General features: G+C 43.7%; 2 protein-coding genes across 7 annotated transcripts in view; both read left to right on the forward strand.

Moving 5' to 3' along the window:
* Positions 1-345: 345 nt before the first annotated feature.
* Positions 346-10,958, forward strand: crybb1 (crystallin, beta B1). The gene is made up of 6 exons (XM_073065898.1): positions 346-441; positions 996-1,138; positions 4,360-4,478; positions 6,654-6,786; positions 9,437-9,579; positions 10,614-10,958. Exons 2-6 carry the CDS (start codon positions 1,022-1,024, stop codon positions 10,783-10,785), a joined length of 684 nt encoding a protein of 227 aa, XP_072921999.1. The 5' UTR covers positions 346-441; positions 996-1,021; the 3' UTR covers positions 10,786-10,958.
* An 8,219-nt stretch (positions 10,959-19,177) lies between these two features.
* The window catches only part of LOC140738519 (unconventional myosin-XVIIIb-like), a 680,390-nt gene continuing 675,906 nt past the window's right edge, over positions 19,178-23,661 (forward strand). For all 6 annotated transcript variants that reach the window (XM_073065895.1, XM_073065893.1, XM_073065892.1 and 3 more), the window contains exon 1: positions 19,178-19,336. The gene's annotated coding sequence lies outside the window, so the exon portion shown is untranslated. The remainder of the gene's footprint in view (positions 19,337-23,661) is intronic.

Here is a 23,661-nt window from a genome sequence, read left to right on the forward strand (position 1 = left end):
AGTCTTTGTTTCTGTATAGATTTTGTAATGTATTTCTTTATTTTCCCATATAAACCTGCAAGGTAGTGAATCTCAGGATAGTATATGGTAAAATATACATACTTTGATAATAAATTTACTTGAACTTTAACTTTGACAAATCACACATTGTTACTTGATTAACAAAACTCACAGGTCAGTGGCCTTCTCTTTGTGTGGGTCAGACAACAAGTAAATCACTTTCAACAAAGCAACGTGCTTGATTCAGCTGTCAGTGAGTTGAGATTATTCCACCTCACTGCCTGGGAAAAATACTTTGATGTGATGACCGGTAAGTTTGGACGGCAGACTCTGATGAGCTGTCAGATCTATTGTCTGCTTTAGTTCAAGGGCTGCATTTGCCAGGGTATAAATTAAACACTGAGAGCCTGTCAGGCATCAGGTTGGACCAGCGATCCACAGGTAGGAGACTCCGGGAACCAGAGAGAGGAGAGAAGGAAGCAGAAGGCCGGAAGGGAAAAGTCCGAGTAGAAAGAACTTTGTAAATGAAGGCTCAACCAGAAGCAATAGAGAGCAAATATTGAAAGAAGCTTTGATCAATGTTAAATATAGAGGTTGGGTGAAGAAATTTCGGTACGGTGCACCAACGCACCTGTTGGGTTTGAAAGGGGTCAGAAAAGAGAGAGAGGGTTATCAGTGGTTGGAATATTAAAACGTTCTTGTGTGCAAGGGGGTGTTAAGAGTAATTTTGGTTCCATACGAGAGGGTCATCTACCCTAAGGGAAAAGTCATGAATTACTAAGAATAACAAAATGGTGAAAGCACTCAGAACTCTAAAGAGTGAGATAGAAATTCCAATATTTGCTCATTCTCAATTCAATTTGAAACTGTTTGCATTGCAAATTGATGAGCTTGATAAATTATTATTTGAGGCATGAGGGTATTGATTTAGTTAGTTTTTCTGCCATGCTCTGCTTGGATTGGGAATGTATTATATTTCTGTATCTTTTTCTCAGCTTCACATCATACTTGAGGGTGCAAAATGTCTCAGGCCACAAAGAGCCCCACCCAGGAAAAGAAAACCCCCGGAACTGGGCAGGTTTCCACTCCAGGCTCCAGAAGCCCTAAGACCAGAGAACCAGGAATGGGCAACTTCAAGGTGAGTGTAACATTGTGATTTGGTTAGATCTGGTTTATTGTTGAAGTCATTTTGGAAATGGATAAAAGCTCCTACATGTATCAGACTCATCCCTCCTTTAGTCGGTTAAATTCCTTGTCATCATTTGGCTGAGATATACTCATAGAGGCAGGAGGAAGAGAGATAATAGGTCCTGACTGATGAGTTAGCCAGTTATGAAGTCACACAGAATGGGAATAGGCTGGCCAGCCCCTCAATTTGCTCTGACCAGCTTATGCCAAATCCTATTTTACTTTCCCATCATTCCCCTCTGATCTGACCATTCCTTTTACATGGCCATTTATAGTGGATAATTAACCTAACAACTTTCACTTCTTTGGGATATGGAGAGAGTCTAGAGAATGTGCAGACTCCCCACCAGTCAGGATTGAACCCTAACCCTCCCTCCTTTTAAAGGCAATTAGAAATGAAAGATTGGTGTTACAATATTTGTCACATGACTATTGAAACCTTGAAACATACAGTGAAATACATCGTTTGCATCAAAAAAAAAAATTCCGAGGATGACGCTGGAGGCAGCTGCAAATGCAGCCCATTATGTCTGGCACCAACATAGTATGTGCACAACACACGGACCCCAACTCCTGTGTTCTTTTTGTGGAATGTGGGACGAAACTAGAGCATCTGGAGGAAACCCACACAGTGGTCATGCCAGATCACTCCGATTCTGAAAATGTATATTAAAAAATAACCTTGAAAATAATTGACCAAGTCTTCATTTAACTTTCTAAAATGCAGTTTGTATAATTCCCTCTGACCGGTGAGTACTTGCAACAGTCATTAAGACCAAGTCAAGTTGAGGTTCTTGTCAGGTGCAGGTGCAATGAAAAACTTGTTCGCAGCAACGTCACAGGCATGTAGATTGAGACAACATACGTGAATCATACATATGTCATACAAGGTACTGAACTTCTGACCATTTTTCATGCAGACTGATCTATAGACTAGAATCCCTACATTGCGGTCTGAGGAACTTAAATTCAAGTAATCACATAAACCTGGAATTAAATACAAAGTAGTCTCAGTCACTGTAACACACTCACCATACTGGAGGAACCCAGCAGGCCAAGCAGCATCTGTGAAAAGCAATAAAGCGTCGACGTTTCGGACTGAGACCTTACATTAGGAATAGTAATGGTAAGGCTGTTGTAAAAACCCAACTGGTTAGCTAATGTCTTTTAGGGAAAGAAATCTGCTACCCTTACCCTGTCTGGCCAGTAGTTGACCCTAAACTTACCAATGTGATTTACTGTCTCCTCAGCTTAGAGCACCTCAGGTTGGACAATGGCTGCCAGGATTGCCTGTGATGGAACTTTCCATAAATGAATACAGTATATTACAGGTTCATTTGAATTCTCCTTAGCATAACAAGCAATGACCTTTATTTGCAGGCAAGCTTGTAAACACATCATTAGTTATGAAGATGCGCAGAGGCAGATACCACAGAGCCCTCCTCTTTCCTTGGTTTCTGTGCACTGTGGAAGCTGGTAATATGGCCAGCTTCAGGAATTTCTTTAATTGACTCACTGGACAGGAAGCTTGCAGCCTAAGTAATGTTACAAAAATATTTGTGGAATTGTGTTCCATTAAAATTTATGGGTCTAACTGAATGGGCCTGGGCTTTGAGCCGGTGTGGTGGTACAGCAGTTCGCACATCACCTCACAGTGCCAGCTTTCACTGATTGGTGTTCAATTCCTGCTACTGTCTGTCAGGAGCTTGTGTGTTCTCCTCGTGACCGTGTGGGTTTCCTCCTGGTGCTCTGGTTTCCTCCCGCAGTCCAAAGACATGCAGTCAGGGCTGGTGAGTTATGAGCATACCATGTTGGCACTGCAAACATGGCGACACTGCCCAGCACAATCCTTGATGATCGGATTTGATGCAAACAACACATTTCACTGTTTCAATGTACATGTGACAAATAAAACACATCTCTTTCTTTAGTATTATCTGGATTTCCCATAGCTCATTTGGTGGAAATGCCAGAAACATAGTGTAAGTGGCAGCTTTTACCATTCATATTGTATTTCAGGGTGCAAAGCTTGGACATTTCCATGTTAGTGCATGGTGTTTGGCTGTCTTTATCGATGTTAGAAATGCAAAGTAATGATTTATATATTTAGACATCAGCAGGAACTTCTGCATCATACGTTGCCCAATTACACCCATTAATTGCAACAATTACCATACTAACCTGTACATCTTCGGACTGTGGGAGGAAACCCATGTGGTCATGGGGAGAATGTACAAACTCCTTACAGGCAGCGGCAGGAATTGAACCCAGTCTCCGGTGCTGTAAAGGTGTTCTGCTAACCACTACACTACCTTGCTGCCCCTCTTGCTTCCACTGAGGCAGGGGGTTTGTGCATCAATGGGGCCAGCTTCCATTTACCAGTCTGGTCCATTACAAGTGATCTCTGGCGAGCAATTCCTATCACATTCACTAAAGATAATTAGCAGATCAGTGCGAACAGTCTTGCTCACAGGGTGAAGGCTAGGCAAAGGTTTGGAACAGTGGTTCCAGTGTGAATTAGGTTGAGACCATCATTGCTCAATCCATTAATATCTGATGTAAATAGTGTGACCTTACTTTACAGAGCATAGTGCATGTCATTGAAAGACAAGGGCAGCTTTGTACACTTGCTCCTTTAGAGATTTCATCAGGTTAGGAAGATTGGTGTTCAAATAACATTGATTATAATAACAAGACTGGTCTCTGATTCATGGGTGAGCAAGATTCAAGATGTTTAATATCATTTCCTGTACACTAGTGTAAAGGAGAACAAAATAATTGTTACTCTGGATCTGATGCAGCACAAAAAAAGCTTACTTCAGATCCACAGTAGCAAAAAACAGAGATAATGAATACAATAATAAACAACACAAATATAAGTACATAAGACAGCTGATAAACACAGATTGTATGTCCATAAAGTGACACTAGACACAGGAGTGTCTGTACATAAGGTGACTCTGACAAGTGGTGGTGGTGGTTGGTGGGTTAGCGGGTGGAGGTGTTGATCAGCCTTACTGCTTGGGGAAAGTAACTGGTTTTGAATCTGGTGGTCCTGACGTGGATACTACATAGCGTCCTCCCTGATGGGAGTGGGAAAAACAGCCCATGAGCATTGCAGTGGGATCCTTCATGATGTTGTTAGCTAATTGACTCCATCCTTTGCTGCAGATCTTCATTTATGAACAGGAGAACTTCCAGGGACGATTCATGGAGTTCTCTAGCGAGTGTGTGAACCTGTGTGAGCAAAATTTTGACAGAGTGGGCAGCGTCCGTGTGAATTGTGGACCGTAAGTAACCCTTCAAAGAGCTGCTAGGCCCATGGAGAGACACATATGACACCCCCTCATCTGTGTGAAGTGGCATTGAGATATGCTTCACCCAGTTTCCCTGTATTAATTGGAATGTTTCTGGAGTGGAACTTCTCCAAGTTCTGAGCAGTGGAGGAAATGGAACCTTGGAGACAGAATATAGACACATGTTTAATCTCCTACTTTGTCATATTGTTTTAAAACTGCCAAACAGAAGCAAGACAGAAATCTTATTTTGTTCTGCTAAAATACTTGGGCTATCTCACTTGTGGACTTGTGACTGCAAATCAGTCAATCTGTTTGAGATTGGACCAATGTGATATTCTTGGATACAGGGAAAGCAGGAGAATACAGGGGCATCATCTTCATCATTATGTGCCGTATGGTATTACAGGGCGATCACAGTCTTCCATCTGTCCTTGCTCTGCTTACTCTTTTCTCTATCCATGACCGTGATTGTTCTCGGTAAGTTTTTCTACACAAGTGATTTGCCATTGTCTTCTGGGCAGTATCTTTACAAGATGGGTGACCCCAGCCATTATCGGTGCTCTTCAGAGATTGTCTGCCTGGTGTCAGTGGCCGCATAACCAGGACTTGTGATATGCATCAGCTGCTCATATGACCATCCACCATCTGCACCCATGGTTTCAAGTACCCCTGATCAGGGGCTAAGCAGGTGCTACACCTTGCCCAAGGGTGACCTGCAGGCTAGTGGAGGGAAGGAGCACCTTACACCTCCTTTGGTAGAGAGGATCTCCACCCTACTACCCAAATGATGGGTCAGCTCTTCAAAAAGACCTGGCACAGGTTAAATGGGCCAGGTACCATCCTTCTGTCACAGACCAATACAGCATTCAAGGCAACTCATCTGTGTCAACAAAGAAGCCTCTCTGTTAGTCTTATCTATCTACATTTGGCCTTTGTCCCTCAACACCAGGGGTTCCCAACCTTCTTTACGCCATGGACCCCTACCATTTACCAAAGGGTCTGTGGACCCCAGGTTGGGGACGCCTGCTCTGTACCAGTCCAATATCTTTAAAATATTGTTATTATGCCCTCCCAACCACTACTTCTGCCAGCTTGTTCCATATCTTCACTCTGCACGAGGAAGTTGCCCCTCAGGTCACTCTTAAATCTTTCCCCCTTCACCTTACTCCTATGCCCTCTAGTTTTGTGATTCCCTTCCCATGGGGAAAAAGGCTGTGTGCATCTATGCCCCTCATGATTTTATATGCCTCTACAAAGCAACCCCTCCAAGGAATACAAATTTGTTCTGCCCAACCTCCCCCTGTAATTCAGGCCCACGAATCCTGACAACATTCTGATAAAGAAATGCTGGAGGAACTCAGCAAGTCAGGCAACATCCGTGGAGCAGAAAATACTGTCGATGCTTTGGGCTGACCCCCTTCATCAGGACTCAACATTACTCAAGATTTCCAGCATCTGGAGAATATCATGTATTTAATATTTTTCTAACTTAATGACGTTTTTGACCAAAACTGTATGCAATATGTACCACCATTCTATAATTCTACATACATTTATCTAGAGAAAATAAGAGAAACTTCTTTATTATTAAAATCAGAATCAGGTTTAATATCACTGATATATGTCATGAAATTTGTTTTGTGGCAGTTGTACAGTGCAATACATTAGAAAGCTTTAAATTACAATAAGAAATATACGGGTATAAAAGAAATTAAATTATATAACTCCTATAAAATGAGAGCAAAAATAGTGAGGTAGTTTATCTGATGGCAGAGGGGAAAGAGCTGTTCTTAAAACATTGAATGTGTGTCTTCAGGCCTCTGTACCCCCTTCCTGATTGTAGCAATGAGAAGGGAGCATGTCCTGGGAGTTGGTGGGCCTCAATAATGGATGCTACTTTTAAAGATGTCCTCAGTGCTGGGAAGGCTCGTGTCCATGATGGAGTTGGCTGAGCTTTCAGCTTTTACTGATCCTGTGCAGTGCCCCTCTGTACCAGATGGTGATGCAACCAGTTAGAATGTTCTACATGGTCTATCTGTAGATATTTGCTAGTGTCATTGATGACTTACTAAATACTGTATTATTCTCTGTAACTTGGATTCAAAACTGCTTGGGAAATTATTCCACCTCTTACCTAAGCTTATTTGTTTCTGCTTCATATTCCAGCTGGGTTGCTTATGAGCAGTCAAATTTCCGTGGAGAAATGTTCATTCTGGAGAAGGGCGAGTACCCTCGCTGGGATTCCTGGTCCAACAGCTACAGGAGTGACCGTTTCATGTCCTTCCGGCCAGTTCATATGGTATGTCGTCCACACCTGACCATGAAACTCATCACTCACACATGAACAATATGCTTGGTGCATCACCTCTGTCAGCAACTCCTTAATGTCCACTTTGACTCCGCACCAAAACTCAAGGAGGATGTTTTAATACACCTCTCATGTGCCCGGGTAGAACATGAAAGATAAAGATTAGATTAGTTTTATTTATCGCATGGACATTGAAACATAGAGTGAAATGAGTCGTTTGTGTCAATAACCAACACAGTCCAAGGATGGGCTGGGGACAGCCAGCACTTACCACCATTTTTCCAGCACCCTTAAGAAACTCGTATGTCTTTGGAACGTGGGAGGAAACTGGAGCACCCGGAGGAAACCCACATGGTCATAGGGCAGAACATACAAACTCCTTACAGGCAGTGGCAGGAATTGAACTCTGAACACTGATGCTGTAAATGTAATGCCACCCACTACTCTACTGTGCCACTCTAAATGAGAGCTCTCCAAACAACAGGTCTCCTTGACCTCAAAACTCAAGTCTAGTTCTCAGGGCTAACCTTTCTCAGCTTCTTTATTTATAGCCAATGCCTTTGTCCCTTTCTTCAGCTTTGAATATACCTTCCTGTGATGTCTTTTGTACTTTTGCACCTTCACTGTAAAAACTAGTAGGACCCTCTCACCTCGTAACTATTTCCTTCCTGCTTCACTCTACTCCTGAGCTCTTTACTTCCCAAGCACTTACTCCAGAGGCTTTCAAAAACCCAAACTTGATGTCACCTCTTACAATCTCACATTCCTTTCTATGCTTGAGACTCCAACAACTTTGCAGAACAGTTTTCAGAACGAGCACTGCATCACAAGATGAGGCTGGTGAAATTCAGCATTGAACAAGCCCTTCCTGCTCCCTCTAGATCTGGGGCTCCTCGCCTGGCATCCACGGACACCTCGGTTAACAGCAGGGGTCCATAGCATAAAAAAGGTTGGGAACCCCCTGCTCTAGAGGGACGCTAAAATTTTCACCCATAACCCGGGCCAATCACTCAGTCCTTCATTTGTAGTGTGTACCACCAATGTGCATAGCAATTATTTGCCCAGGCTACTCCAGCAATACCTCATAATCCCATGACCCTTCCAATCCAGAGGCAACAATGACATGGTAGCACTATCTCCTGGAGGATTCCTTCCTGGTCATAGTGTTTTTATTACTGGGTCTACATCTCAGAACTAATTCTCCAACAGCACCATGGGAGCACTTGGAAGTGAAGAGCACTCTCATTTAAGAAAGTGGCTCACTTTTGCTTGGTCAAACAGCATACAAATAGACCATTCAGCCCATTGTATCTATGCTGGCCATCAAATACCCATCTACACTAATCCAATATTGCAGCAGCTGGCCTGCAGCTTTAAATGCCATAGCGTTTCAAGTGTTCATGGAAATTTTAGAGAGGGTGCAGAAGAGATTTACTGGATGCTGCCTGGATCAGAGAATATGTCCTGTTGAGCACGCTAGGCCTTTTCTCTTTGGAGTGAAGGAGGATGAGGTGACTTGATAAAGGTGTACAGGGTGACAGGAGTGGATCGAGTGGATAGCTAAAGATTTTTTCTCAGGTCAGAAATGTCTTAATACCAGGGGTATAATCTTAAGGTGTCAGTAGGGAAGTAGAGGAGGGAATGTCAGAGAAAAATTTTTTTTACACAGATGGTGGTGGGTGCGTGGATAGAGGCTGATACATTAAATATATTTAAGAGACTCTTAGATAAGTACATGGATGAAGGCAAAATGGACAGCCATGTGGGATGGAATGGTTGGATTGATCATGGAGTTGATGCAAAAGTTAGCACAACATTGTGGGCTAAACATAATACAACATAGTGCTCTATGTTCTAATGAACCCTTCCACCTATTTTTGTGCCATTGGTAAACATTAACACCTTGCATTTCGCTCTCTACTGTAGGCCACTAAAGCAGATAGTAAACAGTTGTGAGCTGAGGACCAATCCCTGGGGCAGTCCATTAGTTACAACAGCACCAATTTTCATGTCATCTATGAACTTACTACCGGTAATCATACCTGCCATTAAATTAGGGATGGACAATAAATCATGTCCTTGCTAGTGGTGCCAAGATCCCAAAAACATCAATTAAATTAAGACTACTTTGACAAAGTGCACTGAATTCTAGGCTACTCCTCCTATCTCAGTGCCCTCTGCACAAACTCAGCTGGCCAAATCATTTTATTTAGAGATGCAGCACAGTAGCATTCCCTTCCGGCTCAACGAGCCCGCTGTGTCCTATTACATCCACGTGACCAATCAGTCTACTGATCAGTACGCCTTCAGAATGTGGGAGGAAATCAGAGCACACAGAGGAAACCCCCACAGTCACAGGGAGAACACACAAACTTCTGACAGATGGGTGGAATTGTATCGGGGTCACTGGCGCTGTGAAGAGTTACGCTAATCACTATGTTGCTGTGTGGTGGAAGCACTATAGAAATACTGGTCTACCATCTAATGTCTGTTGATGTCTCCCACTCTGTGCCTTGACCAATTAGATTCCATTCATTGCTGAATGGTGTATCCCCCTGTTAAAAAGCAGCCATCAATGAAGGCAGTGGAAAAGGTAAATGTCAGATTTCCTAACAGTTTGTTTTAACTCCCTGCTTCACAGGATAATCAGGAGCACAAAATCAGCCTGTACGAAATGGCTGAATTCCAAGGAAACAAGATGGAGGTCGTGGAAGATGACATTCCCAGTCTATGGGCCTATGGATTCAGTGACCGTGTGGGCAGTGTGAGGGTCCACAGTGGCACGTGCGTAATTGTAGAGTGGAACTCACAGGGACAGCCGATGTACACATCACTTGTTCTGAGTGTATATGCCTTTGTATCATTGGATTGTGAAAGGGGGAGGTGAAACAAGTCCTGAATATTGCCATACACTGAGCGCTGGAGTTAAGGATGTAGATTTTCTTCACTGGAACACTGGAGCCTGGTAGATCATGGGGGTGAAAGCAGATAGATTTTTTTCCAGGGAGGGCATGGTAAAAATCAAGCGGGCATAGGTTCAAGGGCAGAGAAGAGAAATTTAAATGGAACTTCAAGTCTAGTTTTTCCTGGAATCGACCTGGTGAACCTTCTCTACACCACCTCCAGAGAAGTCAACTTCTCCACACAAAAGTTGGTGCATATTGTAATGAGCTGCCAGAAATAATGGCTGAGGTGGCCATATTGAAAAACCATCTAGTTATGTACATGGAAAGGAGAGTTTTAGAGGGCTATGGACCAAGTGTGGACAGATGGTTCTAAATTGCTGGGCAACACTGTCGGCATCAACACGTTGGGCCGAAGCGCCGACTCTATGACTCTGAAACTGCAGGTGATTATGAGACAATTCTTGTGAAGGCCTGCAGAGGGTAAGGATTGAGTATAGGAGCCAGGATGTCTTCCTATGATAGGAACAAGGGATGGTGCCAGGGAAGGGAGTCAGCAGAGTAACTGGTAAGTGGAAGGACGACTGATCTCTGGTGGTATGGCCGTGTAGTGGTTAGCGTAACACTTCACAGCGCTAGCTGTAAGATCAGGGTTCGATCCCCACTGCTGTCTGCAATGTCTGTATGTTCTCCCTGTGAAAACATGGGCTTCCTCTGGGTGCTCTGGTTTCCTCCCACATTGCAAAGATGTATGAGTTAGTGCTAGTAAGTTGTCAGCATGTGGGTGCTGGAAGCAAGGTAACCCTAATGGGCTGTCTCCAGCACGTGCTCAGACTGATTTGGTTATTGATGCAAACGATTTCTGTGACAAATCAAACTAATATTAAAGTTTATCTTTTCCTCCCGCTGCTGCAGATGGGTCGGGTACCAGTACCCTGGATACAGAGGATACCAGTACCTGTTTGAGATGGGGGATTACAAGCACTGGAATGAATGGTACGCCCAGCAGCCCATGATCCAGTCCATCCGTCGTCTCCGAGACATGCAGTGGCATCAGAAGGGCTTCTTCCAGCTGGCCACCAAGTGAGGAGGCTCCACCTGCCATCACCCTTGGAGGTCGTTCGCCCAGTTCAGTCCCTCCAGGGAATCAGTTCACAACCCATTTTTCATTCATCTGGAGCAGGACCTTTCTCTGCACTTTACAATGTAAAGCAGATTCCAAACTGTACTTTACTATACAAATAAAAAAGGTGGAGGAAACATTGTCAGCTTGGTCTGGTTCATAGGATGAGTGAACATTTGGTGCATTTCACTGCAGGGGTGGAATTTGTCCTCAGGACCTACGACAGAGTGGAGCTGTAGGGTTGTAGATACCTGAGGCTCTGAAATATGGCCCTGTCAATTCAATAGAACTGCTTTCAGAAGCAGCTTTCAATGTGCAGAAGCCTAAGTATTGTGATTTTGGCATGAAGGCTCAAGGAAATACTGTTGTGTTCTCCTGTTGGGACAGTGATTCATGAAATCAGTGATTCTCTGTACCTTCCTGAAGTAGTCATCCACCGTGCATGATGTGGAGGATGTGGTTGCTCCTTATCCACTGTTTGGCAATGGGGTCTGGATACTGGGAACACTAGGAGACTCTGCACACCGGTCCCAATTGGCATCATGAGTTCCATCACTAGACACTGGACCCTATGGATAAGATGGGCAGTAGACAGTGGGTGCTGGACACTTCTAGTTCTGGACATTATGGGGAGTGGACAATATAGATACTCTGGGTGGGTACTGAACACTGGACATTGTAGTACCATAGACACTGGACATGATGGTATCAATCACACAGAACACTCTAGACACTGGACCCTATGGTCACTGAACACTGTGAACACAGGACCCTAGGGACACTGGACACCATGGGCATAATTGACACTGGACCCTATGGTTACTGGACACTGTGGACACCGGACCCTGGGGACACTGGATACTATGGGTATCGATTACACTGGACTTTATGGACATTGAACACTATGGTATCAATGACACAAGGCATGATGGAGTCTGTGGATCAGGAACACTATGGACAATGGACACTATGAATACTGTACATTATGAATATTGGACACTAGATATCACAGGTTGAGACCAAGCGTTGTAGACACAAAAGTCGCTGGACACTATAAACAGCAGACATTATAAACACTGGACACTGTGGATAGAAACAGCATGGTACTGGATTCTGAGGATACTATGAATATTGTACACCATGGACATAAAGCTAGTGGTCCTTAAGCCACCCAATGCACAGACTGCATCACCCTAGATATTGGACTGCAAAATTGGGAGGGTCTTCCACCCAGTCATTGTTGGTGACCGGAGATGAACTATGGGCAGTGATGGGGCATCTGACTGCCCCGAGCATGACTTGGGACCTCTCCCCACACACATTCCTCACTGGAGAGAGTTAGTGGGTCTGGCCAATGAAGCAGATTCAATCCAGTGCTGTCTGTGTGGAGTGTGTACATCTGTTCTGCCTGTGAATGCATAGGTTTATTCCCATGTTCCAATGACGTGTGGGTTGGAGGTTAATTGGTCACTGTAAATTGTCCTGAGTGAGAAGGAGAGCAGTAGAATTTGGGGAGGAGTTAATGAGAATGAAGGGAGAATAAAACAATGGTACTTATGTTGGATTAATGTAAAGGGTTCAGCACAGACTCAATAGACCAAAGGGCCTGTTACTCTATTGTATCTTTCTATGACTCTATGATCACCCAGAACAAAGCAGCCCATTCACCACCTTAATGATTCCCTCCACACAGAGTAGTTGTAGCCCATACCATCTATTCTGTTGGCACTTCCTGACCTGCCATCTCTACCACCAAGGGTAGCAGGAGTGTGGAAACACCACTGGCTGCACATTCCTCCCCAGGAATCATTCTACAAAGAAAATATTCCTCCATCGTCACTGGGTCTACACCCCCAAACTCCCTTCCCAACTCTGCTCCTCCGTTGTCACAGGGTACATATTCCCAAACACCCTTCCCCAACTCTGCTCCTCCATTGTCACAGGGTCCATATTCCCAAACTCCCTTCCCAACTCTGCTATGGGAGCACTTTCACCAGGAGGACTGCAGTTGTCCAAGAAGGTGGCTCATAATCACTTCCCAAGGACAACTAGGACATAATTGCTGGGTTTGCTGGCTACCTCTATTGAAAAGCGAATGAAGAGAAGTGCTGCCATATTCTCTAAGGAAGTCTCTCTGTGGGGAGACTGAAAACAGCAAGTGTGTGGCTGTGGCCCTGCCTGGTGTCATTGTGACTGCCTCAGCAACTAGTTCACATGACAACACTGTGAACAGAGCTGTGACTACTGGGAGGCAGCTGGTAGGGAAGGGTGCATCGCTGGGGGAGGTACCCACAACAATCATTCCAGAAGGATCCTGCTTTGTGATTCACTCACTGCAGAACTGAAGTCAGCGAGGATCTCCCTTCACCAGGGCTTTGTAGATTAGCTGCTGCTGAGCATTACCCTTTCACAGCTAAAGCTCAAAGCTCACCGGTAGGAATGTGGAATCAGATTGTCTGCGTGTGACGGTACAAAGCAGATGATAGCTATAGACAGCTGTGTTACACAATTCCCTCCTGACTTGTGTTTCTGCTGAAGTCACGATCGGGTAAGATGTAAAACCTGGCAGTGGACTTTGCTGTTGCTTGGTTGGATCTGTCACGCCCGAGGTTACATTAGTTTCAAGATGATCAAAGAACATAGAACAGTACAGAATAAGCCCTTTGTCCCATAATGTTGTTAACCTTCTGACCTACTCTACAATCAACCTAACCCCTCCCTCCTACACATCCCATAACCCTCCCTTTTTCTATCATCCACGTACCTATCTAAGAATCTCTTAATTGTATCAGCACGCTTGGCAGTGCATTCCAGGCACACTCCGCCCTCTGTAAAAACAACTGCCTCTGACAGTTCCCTTAAACCTTCGTCTACTCACATTAAATGGATGGGCTTTGGTATTAGCATTGCAGCCCTGGGAAAGTCTCTGACTGTCCGCTCTATCTATGCCTCTTATCCTCTTCCAAGTTACCTCTTATCCCTCACCTAGGCGACCCAGCCAGGGCTGATCAGTAGAAAAATCCTAGCTCACTCAACCTTTCCTCAAGAAGTCAATATTATGAATTAGTTTATATAATTAGATAAACACTTATGCCTTAGGATCCTATAAGTGACAAAATGTAAACCTGAAACAAGAGAAAATCTGAAGAAGGAGGAATAAATGTTAACCTGATCTTGTTTGAAAGGGAAATGTTGTCCAGACTACAAGAGTAGTTCCAAGGTTCACCGCAGAGCTTTACACATCTAAAGACAAACACCTGTTGCAGTGTAATTCATTTGTGTATTGTACCATTCACCAGATTATATGGACAAGGCTCAGGAGCACTGTGCTCCCAGCTAGAACTGGTCTACAATTTACTTGCAACACCAGCACCTTATCATTCTATACTACATTGTGTTTCACCAAATTACATACTGAAATATCAGAACAATTGACTAAAACGTTAGTTGGATGATTAATTGATGGTTCAAGGATTGGGGACACAAAATTTGGTATAGAAAACTGAGGCATATAGACAAGATGAACACATGTAGTCTTTTTATCCTCAGTTTGGGTGAGACTAGAATTAGAGCTAATTGGTTCAGGGTGAAGGGTGATATTTAAGGGGATGGACTTTCAAATGTAGCATTTAAGAGAAGTTTGGATAGGTACATGGATGAGAGAGGTATGGAGGGCTATGGTTGGTGCAGGTTGATGGGACTAGGTAGAAGACAAGACCAGCATAGACTAGATGGACTGAAAGGCCTTCTCTGTGCTGTACCACTCTATGACTCTAAATTCAAAATCTTAAGCAAAACATATAAGGGGGTGTGAGGGAAGAAATTTTTACTCAATGTTGTTCAGCTCTGAAACTCACTGCAAAGATGTAATGCTAAGCAACACACACAAAATGGTGGTGGAACTCGGCAGGCTAGACAGCGTCTATAGAGAAGAACAAATAGTCGACGTTTTAGGCCAAGACCCTCCAGCATCTGCAGATTTTCTCCTGTATGTAATGCTGAGGCTTTATAAGGCATTGGTCAGATTGCACATGGAGCATTGTGAGCAGTTTTGGGCCCCTTATCTAAGAAAGGATGTGCTAGCTTTGGAGAGAGTCCAGAGGGTGTTCATGAGAAGGATCCAGGAATGAATGGGTTAATGTAGAGGAGCATTTGATGGCCTGAGCCTGTACTCACTGGAGTTTAGAAGAATGAGGGAAGCATCTAATTGAAATCTATTGAATATTGAAAGATCTGAATGAAGACGATGTAGAAAGGATGTTTTCTATAGTGGGTGAATTTGGGACCAAAGGAGACTGCGATATCTCTTCATTGATAAGAACCGATAGTACCCTGCAGGAGACGGGTAGCTCACTGCAGCAAATGCAACTTCCACTGTACACACTCACCTTTTAAGGACCCATGGGTATCAACCTCCTGAACGATGTCTCAGTCCTCATTGGCATAAAGGTTTATGCATGGGATGTTTGTCAAATGAGAAGACTGAATGAACTCTGATGAGAAAGACAGGTGACTGAGCTGCAGCCCTCTGGGATTAGCTGGCTGTCAAACCTGTCAAAAACATTGACTGTTTCTGACACTCGAGGCTATTCACAAACAATTAAAAACTCCATTGACTGCTTCATTTTAAACATTAATAAGAAACAAAAATCAGAATGATTGAAACATTTAATTAACCTCACTAAGTCACTGACTTAATATTTAGCTTGACCCATGTCACAGTTCCTCTCCCTTCAATAAAATGACTTGTATGAACTGGTGAGTGGCTTAATTTTGTAATGGATCTCTCTGAGTCTTTCTCTTTTCTAACTTTTTATTTCATTCTTTGATGGGAAAGAAGCCAGAAGTTACTTTTCATTAGAAAATGCATAGGTTTGTGGAATGAGTTATCAATATCAGTGAGAGATTTTATAAATGGTTACTCTAATCCTAATTTCTTTATAGAGATGAAAATATATTGCACAGCTGAGGGGTCAGTCACTGAACAATGACCTTCTTGTTGCAAATTATTCTCTTCACTCCCCAGAACGCTTGCATTCAATGTTTGTAACACTCACCACTTAAAAGTAATTAAAATGCTTTATCACTGCCTGACCTTTCCTGATGGTGAAACCTGTCACCTAGATAAATGCGCATTATGTGTCTATATATAATTAATCTTGATTTTTGTCACTTATGTTACTGTGTCACTGGGCCCAATTCTTTTCAATGCCATTCTCTAAGCTCAGTGTGAGGGAATAGCAAATAGTCAATATTATTAAGTGTTGATACTATTCTAAGATATGATTATTTAGTCATGAATCTTATTACCTCCAATCCCAACCCTGACTTCTCCAGTGTTTGGTTGGTTACAAATCAAGAAGGAATCCTTTCAGCTGACATCCTCAATCACTGTGCAGATGTGATATTTTGAACAGGCTTTGACCAGTGTAGGCCTCGGTTAGCAACTGTTGTCAAGGGGACATGTTTAGAGCTGGGCCTGTAAAACTGAGCATTCTGGGAGTTAATATTATTGCTGAGACTGAATATATCGAACTTAATGTTGATTACATCATTTGTTAAGGTTATCAAACTTTGTACTAGCACGTTATAGTCATAGAGTAATTGAAAAGGACAGCACAGAAACACGCTCTTTGGCCCATCTAGTCCATGCCAAACCATTTAAACTGTCTACTCCCATCAACCTGCACAAGGACCATTGCCCTCCATACCCCTACCATCCATGTACCAATCCAAACTTCTCTTAAACATTGAAATTGAGCTGGCATTCACCACTTGCGCTGGCAGCTCGTTCCACACACTCACAACCCTCTGAGTGAAGAAGCTTCCCCTCATGTTTCTCTTAAACTTTTCACCTTTAACTCTTAACAGATTACCTCTAGTTGTAGTCCCACCCAACCTCCATGAAAAAAGCCTGCTTGAATTTACCCTATCCATACCCCTCATAAGTTTGTATACCTCTACCAAATCTCCCTTTAATCTTCTACATTCCAAGGAATAAAGTCCTAACGTATTCAATCTTTCCTTATTACTCAGGTCCTCCAGTCCCACAAACTTTCTTGTATATTTTCTCTGTACTCTTTCAAACTTATTTACATCTTTCCTGCAGATAGGTGACCAAAACTGCACACAATACTCCAAATTAGGCCTTTCCAATGTCTTATACAGCTTCAACATAACATCCCATCTAGTGCACTCGTGAATGGCAATGTACCAAAAGCTTTCTTTATGACCTTATCTACCTGTGACACCACTTTAATTGAAATATGGACCTGTATTCCCAGATCCCTTTGTTCTACCACACTCCTGAGTACCCTACTGTTCGCTGTGAATTTTCTCGACCTACACTGCTTGGTCCTCCCAAAGTGCAACACCTTGCACTTGTCTGCATTAAATTCCACCTGACATTTTTCAACCATTTTTCTAGCTGATTCACATCCCTCTGTAAGCCATGACAGTCTTCCTCACTGTCCACTACACCCCTAATCTTGGTGTCATTGCAAACTTGGTGATCCAGTTAGCCATATTATCATCCAGATTGTTGACATTGATGACAAACTACAAATAGTACTGAACCCTGCAGCACTCCACTAGTCACAGGCCTCCAGTCAGAGAAGCAACCATCTACTACCACTCTCTGGCTTCTCCCACAAAGCCAATATCTAATCCAATTTACTACCTCATCTTGAATGCTGAGTGACTGAATCTTCCTGAGCAATCTCCCACGGGGGACCTTGTCAAATGCTTCGCTAATGTCCATGTAGACAACATCCACTGCCTTCATCAACTTTCCTGGTAACTTCCTCAAAAAACTCTATAAATTTGGTTAGACATGACTTATCACACACAAAGCCACACTGACTATCCCAAATTAATGCATGTCTATCCAAATTTGGATCTTATGCTTCATTAATACAGATTAAGGTGTCAGATTCATATTTCACAATAGTCTGCAACTAGGAATTTTCTCGATTTGATCAGAATTTGGGTAATGTAAAAAAAAACTATTCCATGGCCTTTAGGCTGAAACTCCAGCTGGCTGAGTCATTTAGAACCATGTGCAGTCAGAAATGCTGATGAAATGACATCTTCTGGAGGTTCTACTGCTCTCCAGGCAATGTGATTTACCCCATATGATACCAAGAAAAGGCTAAGAGTGCTGGATACTGCGAGATTATGGGACCAGACAGAAGTCCTGCACTGGCATCTACTTAACAATGTGGAAAATTGCTGTGTTATGTTCTGCCCACAAGAAAAAGGCAAATCCAACCCAGTTAATCGCTACTGAATGGGACTACTTTTAAATTCCAGTCTTGTTTCTGTGAGCCAAAGGGCTTAAGGGAGATGGGGAAAGGGCCCTTATGGAGTTGGGCTACAAATCAACCAGGAGTTCACTCCATGGCAAAAACAGATCCCTGAGGTCTGATGGCTGCCTGCTGTGGCAACATGCCTAGAATCCTTGCTCAGTCAGTGGTGTTGGTATTAGAGAGACACATAGTAGAGTTGTAGAGCATGAAAACAGGCTATTTGGCCCATCTCACCCACGATGCCTTGCTGAACTAGTTCCATTTGCCAGCTTTTGGCCTATATTCCCACTAAAATTGTCTATCTGTGAACCCGTGTAAATACTGTTCTGATGGTAGTTGGTTACTGTTGATATTTGCATACAAAGGCAGTAGGGCAGCCCAGTAGCATTTTGATTACACAGTGGTGTACTGTACCAGCGGCCTGGATTCAATTCCTGCCGCTCACTATAAGGAGTTTGCCTGTTCACCCCGTGACAGTGTGGGTTTCTTCCAGATGCTCCAGTTTCCTCTCACAGTCCAAATACGTAGGTTAATTGGTCATTGTGATTAGGCTAGGGTTAAATTGGTGGGTTGCTAGGCGGTGTAGCTTAATGTGTCGGAAGAGTCTGTGCCTCACTGTATGTCAGTAATAAGAAATATAATGGGCACAATTTCATGGAACAATCAGTAGATCATTACAGCACAGGACAGGCACTTCAGCCCATCATGTTGTGCTGACCTTTTAACCTACTCTAAGATCAATCTAACTCTTCCCTTCCACATAACTCTCCATTTTACTTATTTTCAGAAATAAAAATGGATCAAGTAACCCTGGGCTGCTGGTGATTAACACCAGGCTGCTGGTGATTAACTAACAGTGAGTCTGAGATGGGCCCAGTGTCTTTTTGCTTTATTTAACTCTTGTCCCCTATACTGCGTCTCCTTTTTCACCAGCTCCGGTCTGTAGTCCAGCCTGTAACCGTCATCGGATGCCCAAACCTGCAACCAAATAGGGTATTTATAGCAATGAGCATTGCCTAGTCAGCTGTTGACTGCTTTATCACACTTGTGTATGTGTCTGTCTGCCATTCAGTCCTTATCACATTTCTCCTGCTCCGTGTGTGTAGCCACCCTGCCGACTGGGATCTGGTAGTGGCTGTTTTTCCAAAAAAACTTGCAAGCTCCCTACAATACGAGTCAACAAAGGTGTGAACGTCTTTCTCTAGAAGGTATGTTACAAGTTGTGGTGGGGCAAGTGTTTCCATTGATCAGGAATTTAGCATGTTCTTTCCCATTCCTTCCCCTCCTTCTCCTTGGTGTGCTTTGCTCTTCTTTCACAGGCAGCTTGGGAGAGGGGTTATTTTTAGCAACTGTTGGGGCAGCTGTTACCTTGGTCTTTGGCTTCTTTGCCCGAGCCCTCACTGGGGTTCTGAAGTGTGTGTGTGTGTGTGTGTGTGTGTGTGTGTGTGTGTGTGTGTGTGTGTGTGTGTGTGTGTGTGTGTGTGTGTGTGTGTGTGTGTGTGTGTGTGTGTGTGTGTGTGTGTGTGTGTGTGTGTGTGTGTGTTTGTGTGTGTGTGTTTGTGTGTTGGGGAATGGTGCTGACAGAGGGAGGGTATGGAGGAAATCAGGGGTTTAAGAGCAAAACACAGTTGGCTTGTTGTGCTGGGGAGGGGAGGGATGACGTCCTCAGTTATGTTCTTCTGTCACATTCCCATTGGGGAACATGAGTTCATCCTCAATGGAAACGGCACATTGGAGATGGGAGCCGAGAGTCCTTTTATATGGACACTGTCCTTCCCTTCACCTCTTTTCCCAACTCAGTGTCCTTTCACTCCCCCTCCACACCACCCCAGACTCCTCACATCCTGTTTCCTCCCTCTCCCTCTCCTTCCCCTTTTCCACCTCCCTTACCCATTCCCTTCCTCCCCATCCCTCATCCTCCCTTCCCACCCTTTTCTCACTCTCCTCCTCCTTCACCTCCCCCTCCCTGCTCCTCCCCCTCTCTTTCCCAATCCCTGTTTTCCTCCTGGTCCCTTCTGACACAGTGAGGATGGGAGGTGCATTAACTGAACACTTGTCATGGTGATTTCCTTCTGCAGTTGAGCATGGGCTGCATTTGTGTACTAGAGCATGGAAGGTGCACTGATAACCTTGGTTTCATTTACCTTACCTCTCTGGAAGTTGTATTTCACAGGTGCAGCTCTTCACAGTGGGGCAAAGGGAATCTTGATGCACAGGCCAATGACAAAGCAGGTTACAGTTGATCCGCAACTCAGTGGAGGTCTGTGTGAGGCCCAGAGTACTGGGTTATGGTGTGAGGAACTGATGTACTCAAGGCTTTAATGAAGGGCTTAATTATTCTGTGGGTTTGTTGAGCACGTCTGCAAGAAAATTAATCTCAGGGCTGTATATGGTGACATAGATGTACTTTGATAACAACTTTACTTTGAACTTTGAATGGTGCACTGGATCCTGAAACAGCTCGGTGGGGTTGGCCAAGGCTTTGAAGTGGTTTTGTGCAATTGAGGCAGGTCCTTTCATGAGAAAACTATCAAACACACTTTGAATCTTTCTGGAAATCTTTATTGATGGAGAGTCATGGAGAAAGGAAGGATTAGATTGATCTTTGAGTAAGTTAAAAGTTCAGTACAACATCATGGGCTGAAGGGCTTGTACTGTACTGTACAATGGATTGAAGGGTCTGTACTTTACTGTTCAATGGTTTATGTGTAAATAGCTTAATCCACAAAATGATTCAATATGAAGCAGGAAGCAGAAACGACTCCACTCAGTGAGCAGCCTGATCACATACTTTAGTTAATAGAGTGTGTTAGACTGCAGGCTGGTTTTTACTTGGAGATGGTTTCCCAGGAGTTAGTGTGATGATGCTTTCAGGAGTTCAGGAATACTTTCCCTACTGCTCCCCACCTCATCCTATTGGTATGATTTTCATTCCATTGTAGAAGATGTGAGGAGCTGACGTTATACCCAGTCACTGGTGGGTGACAAGTTCCACACCAGTGGTGCTGCACAATGGACATGCTTCCCTTCAATTCACTTATTAATTATGCTCCAGTTGCAAGGTCAACATACGGTATCTTAGAATTATCTACTCCTTTACAAGACGTGTGGCAAAGGAATTGTTGACATTTTGGGTCCAGATGCAGGGTTTCAACCCAAAACAGAATCAATTCATTTTCCCCTCAAAATGCTTCTCGAACTGTTGAGTTTCACCAGCAGACTGTGTGTTGCCCCATCGTTCTCGAATTCTGTAGGACTGGGATACACAAAAGGAAATTAAAGATGTACGTAGACATTTGATGGCCAATTAATAATGTCAATTGGAGAGTAGGGAAAGATGATCACAAACACAAGAAAATATACAGATGCTGGACAAGCAAGCAACACACACAAAATGCTGGAGGAACTCAACAGGCCAGGCAGCATCAAAGAGTGCAGTCAACATTTTGGGATGAGACCCTTTGCAGGACTTGATGTTCAGCATATGTAGAGTGGACAGAAGAATCTGATTCTGAACTGCAGGACTCTAAAGCTCTCCGAATTGTTTCAGTCTGTCTATGGTGTGTGGCTTCAGGGCAGCAACCTCCAATGTAGCTCACATACCCTCTCACTCGATGTGCAGATTGTTGGGTCCTAGCTGTCTTATTGGCTTAGGAAATGGGTTCACCTTCTGTCCTGCATGAAAAATAGTCCAGTATTTACTTTGAAAATGGAATTAAAGCAGCTTGATGACTGGAAATTTGACACTAATGCTATGTGACCGGATTTTGCCACTGGGACCTAAAACCTTAACAAATTTCTATACATGCACAGTGGAGTGTGTCCTAATTGATAGCATCACAGCCTGATATGGGAACGTCAATGCCCAGAAACAGAACGGGCTTCAGAATGTCGTGGGAGAGAGCCCAGTCTATCACAAGTAAAGCACTCCACCATAGAACCATAGAAACATAGAACACTACGGCACAGTACAGGCCCTTCAGCCCTCCATGTTGTGCCAACCCATATAATCCTTAAAAAAAAATACTAAACCCACACTACCCCATAACCCTCCATTTTTCTTTCATCCATGTGCCTGTCCAAGAGGCTCTTAAATACCCCTAATATTTTAGCCTCCACCACCATCCCTGGCAAGTCATTCCAGGCACTCACAATCCTCTGTGTAAAAAACTTACCCCTGATGTCTCCCCTAAACTTCCCTCCCTCAATTTTGTACACATGCCCCCTGGTGTTTTCTATTTGTGCCCTGGGAAACAGGTACTGACTATCCACCCTATCTATGCCGCTCATAATCTTGTAGACCTCTATCAAGTCCCCTTTCATTCTTCTACGCTCCAAAGAGAAAAGTCCCAGCTCTGCTAACCTTGCTTCATAAGACTTGTTCCCCAAACCAGGCAACATCCTGGTAAATCTCCTCTGCACCCTCTCCATAGCTTCCACATCCTTCCTATAATGAAGTGACCAGAATTGAACACAATACTCTAAGTGCGGTCTCACCAGAGATTTGTAGAGTTGCAACATGACCTCTCTACTCTTGAACTCAATCCCCCTGTTAATGAAGCCTAGCATCCATAGGCCTTCTTAACTACCCTATCAACCTGTGCAGCGACCTTGAGGGATGTTTGGATTTGAACCCCAAGGCCCCTTTGTTCATCCACACTCTTAAGTAACTGACCATTAATCTTGTACTCAGTCTTCTGGTTTGTCCTTCCAAAATGCATCACCTCACACTTGTCCGGATTGAACTCCATCTGCCATTTTTCTGCCCAACTCTGCAGCCTGTCTATATCCCCTTGTAACCTTCGACAACCTACAGCTCCATCCACATCTCCTCCAATCTTCGTGTCATCCGCAAACTTGCTCACCCATCCTTCCGCCTCTACATCCAGGTCATTTATAAAAGTCACAAATAGCAGGGGTCCCAGGACAGATCCCTGCGGCACTCCACTAGTCACCAACCTCCAGGCAGAATACTTTCCTTCCACAACTACCCTCTGCTTCCTTCCTTTAAGCCAATTTTTTATCCAAATGGCCAAGGTTCCACTTATCCCATGCCTCATGACTTTCTGGATGAGTCTCTCATGAGGGACCTTGTCAAATGCTTTGCTAAAGTCCATGTAGACAACATCCACTGCCCTACCCTCATCAATTTCTTTTGTTACCTCTTCAAAAAATCCAATCAGGCTCGTGAGGTACGATTTTCCCTTCACAAAGTCATGTTGACTATCCATGAGTAGACTGTACTTCTCCAAATGCTTGTAGATCCTCTCCTTAAGAATCCTTTCCAGTAGTCTGCATACCACCGACATAAGACTCACTGGTCTATAATTCCCAGGTTTCTCCCTATTACCTTTTTCAAACAAGGGAACTAGATTTGCCATTCTCCAGTCCTCCGGCATTTCCAATGCAGCCAAAGAGGATTCAAAGATCATAGCTAATCCTCCTGCGATCTCTTCTCTCAATTCCCACAACAACCTGGGGTGTATCATATCCGGCCCTGGGGATTTATCAATCTTAATGTTTTTAAGAAGAT

This window comes from Hemitrygon akajei, chromosome 14 (genome assembly GCF_048418815.1).
Source record: "Hemitrygon akajei chromosome 14, sHemAka1.3, whole genome shotgun sequence".
NCBI classification, from domain to species: Eukaryota; Metazoa; Chordata; class Chondrichthyes; order Myliobatiformes; family Dasyatidae; genus Hemitrygon; species Hemitrygon akajei.